General features: G+C 43.1%; 1 protein-coding gene across 1 annotated transcript in view; it reads left to right on the top strand.

Moving 5' to 3' along the window:
- Nucleotides 1-266: 266 nt before the first annotated feature.
- FNIP2 (folliculin interacting protein 2) overlaps nucleotides 267-6,000 on the top strand; it is a 61,613-nt gene continuing 55,879 nt past the window's right edge. Inside the window, exon 1 of the mRNA XM_042469078.1 lies at nucleotides 267-495. Coding sequence (XP_042325012.1) covers nucleotides 392-495 — 104 coding nt within the window. The 5' untranslated portion in view covers nucleotides 267-391. The remainder of the gene's footprint in view (nucleotides 496-6,000) is intronic.

Here is a 6,000-nt window from a genome sequence, read left to right as displayed (position 1 = left end):
TTGGTTACCATGGTGACGTATCCCTTTAAGAGCGCAGCGAAAGAGGGGCGGGGAAGGGGCGGGGCTTCGGGAGAGGTAAGGGCAGGCGAGGCGCGCGGAGTGAAGTGTCTCGAAACCCCGCCCCCTCCCAGGCCGAGTATCCAATGACAAAGCATTAGGGGTGCGCATGCGCGATAAATGCGGAGTTGAGATTTAGAGAGGGGGTCAGTTTGCAGGCTGCGCGTGTCGAGGCGGCCGCACGGGGGAGCTGTGCGTGCGGCAGTCATATGACTGGGCGGTGCTAAGGCTTTCATGAGGCGCGCCTCAGTTGCCACAATTCAAGGCTGCCTGAGTTCAGAGAGAAAGAGAGAGAGCGCCTCGTTCTCCTTCGCGCTTCTATGCTTTGCTAAGCATGGCCCCGACTCTGCTCCAGAAGCTCTTCAACAAAAGGGGCGTCGCCGTCGTCCCGCCTTCTTCTTCTTCCTCTTCGGCCCCCCAGGAATGCTCTGCCTTCAGGTGAGGAAAGGGAGTGTTGCGAAAGGTGTGCTGCTGCTCCTCCTCCTGTAGGGATGCATCCGCACTGCAGAGGTATTCCACTTCGATAGTGCTTTAACCGCCCTGGCTCAATGCTGTGGGCTTCTGGGATTTGTAGGTCTGTGGGGCACTTCTCTTGTCGGACAGCTTTGGTAATCGTTTGCCACAGCAAACTACAGATCCCAGGATTCTGTAGCATGGAGCCACGGTGTCAAAATGGATTGTGTTTCTAAAGGAGGCAGACTTAGGTTTCTCTCTCAGAGAGGTCTGGTACACCAGCAAACTATAGATCCCAAGGTTCCATAACATGGAGCCATGGTGTCAAAATGGATTGTGTTTCTGAAGTACTAGCATGGAGCCATGGCACTTATATTCATCTCAAACTGGATTATTCCTGCAGTGCAGGTAGACCTTAGGCATCCAATCTGTGATGGCATTGACAGACCAGTCAGTTGGCACCAACGCTCCATTTAAGCATTCTTGAATCTTAAAACCTCAGCACTGGAATCCTGGGATCTGTAGTTTTACAAAGGTCTGTTGCCTTCTCTGCCAAAGAGTGCTTCACAAAACTACAAACCCCAGGATTCTGTATGGTGGAGCCATGCCAGTTTAAAGTGGTGTCAAGCTGCATTATCTGTATTTCTAATCCCTCTAAGGTCCAAAACACACTGCAGAAATAATCCAGTATGAGCCCACTTTAACTTCCCTGGCTCAATTTCAGGGAATTCTGGGAACTGTAGTTTTGTGAGACATTTAGCCTTCTCTGGCAGAGAGCCCTGGTGCCACAATAAACTACAATTCTCATTATGGCCTAGCATTGAGCCAGGGCAGTTAAAGCGGTCTCAAACTGGTCGGTGTAGCTATGATGGGAACCAGAAGTCAACAACAATTCTTAATGGAAGAATTGGGATGTGATGGACTGTAGTACTAGAAACAGTTTTAGCATTACAGTTCCACTTCCACCGTCATGGAAACATCCTGTAGTTTAGAGAGGTATTAGAGCTGTCTGAGAATTCAAAGGACCTCTGCCTAAACTGCAGATCCCAGGATTCAATGGGACGGAACCAAGGCAGTGAATGCGGAATCGTAATGCTATAATCGTGTGGCGTGAAAGGGCGACTGATTCAAAGCGCCCCCCCGATTGGACTTTGAAACATGGTGCAAGACCATGTGAAAACATGTATGCTTCTCCACGCTCTTTGGAAACCACATGGCTTAAAAATTAATACACTCTTGTTCCCTGCAGCATATGTCTTTCTATAGTCTACAAATTTGTGTACCGGATTGTGATTGCCTTGTGATACGTACAAACAAACCCTTTATCCCAACCCAAATATCTCCAAGGAGTGTGATGCCAGCTAGTGCTCTTTCTGGAACAAGAATGCTGGCCGTAGCATATATAGCATATAGCCAGAATATGTTCTCTCCCAAGTACCATATATATTTGACTGTAAGTCGACCTCATGTGTAAGTCGAGGGCAGGTTTTGGGGCCAAAATTTATGAATTTTGATATGACTCATGGATAAGTCCAGAGTAAAACTTAGGGGCATTTAACAAAGGATCCAAATGATAAAGCAAAGGAAAACAATGCCAAAGAACTTAAAAAATTCCAGCAGACATAACTTTGTTTAAAGGCTGGATAGAGGGAGATTGATGCTGCCAGGACAAATTATACTCTTTCGTTTCACCAGGGGATGGTTCCCTTTTTCAAAAATGAGAGTTAAAGTACAGTACTTACATTGACCTATAGATAAACTCAGGTTTTTAGGTCAATTTTTTGATCTAAATTTCTAGACTTATACATGAGTATATACAGCACACATCTTGAAAAGTGCAGCTGTGCCAGTCCCCCCCCCCCCATAGATCCCAGAAATCAAAAGGTAACCATATCGATCATAAGGGGAAAAGATCCCCAATTTAATTTCATACAGTAACACCCATCACTCCAACTGGCCATGTCAATGGGGCATGGGTTGAATTCCAGTCCAGTATATCTGAAGAGGCAGTGGGTTGTTGAAGGCTGCCATACAAGACTGTGGCCCTTATCAGATGAGTGTGGAACTGGGGGTCTTCTGCACTGGGCGATTCGAATTCGCGTCATAACGCAATGTACTGTCATACTTGGGAGTCCTTCCGCATTGGCAGGATTCAAATTGGCCAATCCGCATTCGCGCGAAGTGCATTCAGTGCAGAATGTTTTGTCACACCGGTGCTCAACATGAGGATTGGCCGATTCGTATCGGCCGCCTCGCACATGCTCAGTGGTGCCCTGCATGGGTTGCGACCTTAAACGCTTCCGGGGTGAAAGGGGAGGTCCCGTCATGACAGCCCGGTAAACAGCTGGAGAGCCAGCTCATGAACATTAACAATCGCGATACAACGTGCCCTCTCTACATTCCTCTCTGTTTCCTCTCTACATTCCTGCTTGGTTTTAACGTAACCATGACCTTCCCTTGCAACAAATTAGCAATGCCCGGTTCTGCATGTGTGTGTGTGTGAGTGTGTGTGTATGTATTCTGGGGGGGGGGGAAGACCCACCAGAAGTAAAAATTGGAATCTGGGGGTCTTGCGACGGAGTTCAGGACTGGGGATTCATACCAGACCCATTCGCACTGAGATCGAACAGAGCAAAAATCCGGATATCGCCAATCCCCTTATCAGCGCACTGGCCAACACGCTCCAAAAAGAGGAGCCAGTATGCATTCAGTTCGGCAGCTCGCGCATTCATGTGAGTGCAGATTGGGCCATTCGAATGCTGGTATGATGGTACTTTGTGAAATAACGCGAATTCGAACCACCCAGTGCGCAAAACCCCCAGTTCCACACTCATCTGATAAGGGCCTGTATTAACAACCATGTGTTTTGGAGCTGTCACTTCTTGTGTGGGGTAGTTCCTTGTTACTTATATCAGGAATGAACAGAAAGCAAAAGGGCTTCACCATCCCAGGATAACTGTTGTCATCTGGACACTGCAACGGTTCTTTCAAATCCAGGGCCACATCTTGCTTCTGGAGTTACCCAAATATGTACGTTTTGAATATTTTTGTATGAATAAAATTTAACGTTACTTGGACATAATGTGAAAATATTGTCATTTTATTGCCTTGATTGCTTTTTAAACTGTAGGTCTGAATTTATTAAGAAAAGGCGTCCAAAGAGAAAATCATTCTTCTCCACTGAACTGTTAGATGAAAGACTAGGGGTCTCTCCTCCCTCTGCAGCAACTGGTTTTAAGCAGGGTTGGCTGGTATAAACCAGGTTGGCTTAAAATATGGTTTAAACCAAATAACTTTTTTTAAAAACCCGACCTGTCCTTTTTTTAAAAATTGATTATTCTTCCTATTTCAAAAGAAGTCTGGCAATTGTTACTATTTTCAAACCCTCTTACTAGAACATGAGTGACTGGTGGAATTTAAACATTTTAACTTTAACAGTTTGTTGACAGCGTAAAGTCAAAGGCTTTCATGGCCGGCATCCATAGCTTTTTGTGGGTTTGGGGGGCTATGAGGCCATGTTCTAGAAGAGTTTATTCCTGACGTTTCGCCAGCATCTGTGGCTGGCATTTTCAGAGAAATTGTACTCTGCAGTTTATTGACAGTTGTTCATTATTAGACCAATATCTGGTGCCAGTTGCTTCTTTTTAACCACTTTATTTTATAGTGCAAGAAATGCCATTCAGAAACACATCCTTCAATTAACATACGGTCAATTAAAACAACTTGCTTTAAAAGAGCACTTTTAAAGGAACAGTTATTATTTAAGCCAGTGGCTATAACATCAAAACCTAATTTTGCTGCTTAATTTTCTGATTTAATTATATACACATAAATGCCAAACAAACAAAAACAAAAAAAACCCAACAAACAAAACCTAGTTTAAACCTAAAAAAACTCCCAGAGGTTTAAAAAAAACAATAACTTTCCCCCCTAACCCTTGTTTTAAAGTTAAGGTATAAAACAAAATAATGTAGCTATCTCAGACTGTAGAGTCCGACTGCCTTTTATAATTGCTATTTCTTTTTCCCAGTATTTGCTGAATAATCAGATAATTCCAAAATTGGTCATTTCATAATCTGTCCACTTGCATTGTCAGGGAATTGTGGTTAAGGCCACAGTGATGAAGTCACATCTGTAGACAACACACTTTCACATGACATCCCATTCTATTCATTGTGGCTGGCCAGATCTTGTGACCGGATCCTTTGCTTGTTCCTAACCTTTTGAAATGCTGAATATGCTGTGAGAGAGAGGGAAAAAGAGGAATGTGAATTTGGGCTAGCTCTTTTCTTCTCTTTCTCTTCTCCTGCTTGGAAAATTAGTCTCTTGCTTTCTTTCTGCTTATATGTACTTTTCAGTTAAATAGTTGTCGAAGCAGTTTACCAAAACAGTTTAAAAATTAGAGAACACTATCTATTGTTTCAGTATTAATTCCTCTTCTTCAGTAGCCTCCATTGGAATGAGAAGATGCTTGCAGCATTCAAGGGGTCCCTGCTCTCCTTGCTACTCCTGAACTTGAGGAAAATGAAGTCTACATATATTTACCTCTTTTCTTGGTTCTGATGCTCATTTTTGAGGATTCTTAAGGTTATATCCTATTTTTCAGCTTCAGTTAGGGGATCCATAGGGCAGCCTGTATTCTGGGCATCCTGCACTCTATTGTCTTCATTTTATAGAAATACGGGATTGGTTTCCTTTTTAATGCATCTAAATAACAAAAAGGGAAGACCTTTTGATGGATTCACAATCCTACCAGTGCTGCTGGTTGTGGTAGTGGTTGTTCCTCTAAAAGATAACAGGTATGTAGGGAAATGATGGCTCAAACTCACAGAAAACTTTAACAGTTTTCTGTGAGTTTGATCCATCCCAAGCTTAGTTGTGCTTAGAGGAGACCCACTGAAATAAAGGAACAAGTTTGGACCCCACTGATTTCAGTGAGATATTCTCTAAGCAGGACTGAATGCTCTTCCACATGAGAGTGGTCTGAACTATTTGGAAGTGTTTTCTTCCATTTAATGTTTCCTTTTGTCATGACCCCTTCCAAGTGTATCTACGTTTATTTTCTTCTTGGTTTTGTAAAAAACCTTTTAAAGTTTTCCCAGGCACTTTTGTTCATAGTTAATCCTTCCCTTAATCAAAAATATGCCAATTCTTGAATACTTTCACCCTCTGTAAATAAGTATACACATACACTTCCAGCTTTAAAATCTCTGCCCTGTCCACCTTTAGTTTGGTGCATATGAACAATTACCAGGGTTTGTGTCCTCTCTTTTTCTTGGTCCCTTTTTCAATTTTAAAGAAATGGTTAATGAGATGTCTAAAATGTTTGGAGTAAAATCTTGGAATTGCCCCAAAAGATGAAATCTGGACCAAAACTAACAAAATGAATTTAAACAGGGAGAAATTTACTGTGCTTGGGCAGTAAAAATGAAATGCACTGATATAGGATGGTGGACACTTGGCTTGATGGCAGGCACTACATGTGAAAGG

The sequence above is a fragment of the Sceloporus undulatus genome, chromosome 5 (genome assembly GCF_019175285.1).
Source record: "Sceloporus undulatus isolate JIND9_A2432 ecotype Alabama chromosome 5, SceUnd_v1.1, whole genome shotgun sequence".
In the NCBI taxonomy this organism is placed as follows: domain Eukaryota; kingdom Metazoa; phylum Chordata; class Lepidosauria; order Squamata; family Phrynosomatidae; genus Sceloporus; species Sceloporus undulatus.
Note: the sequence above shows the minus strand (reverse complement) of the source record. Positions and strands in the feature narration are given on the sequence as shown.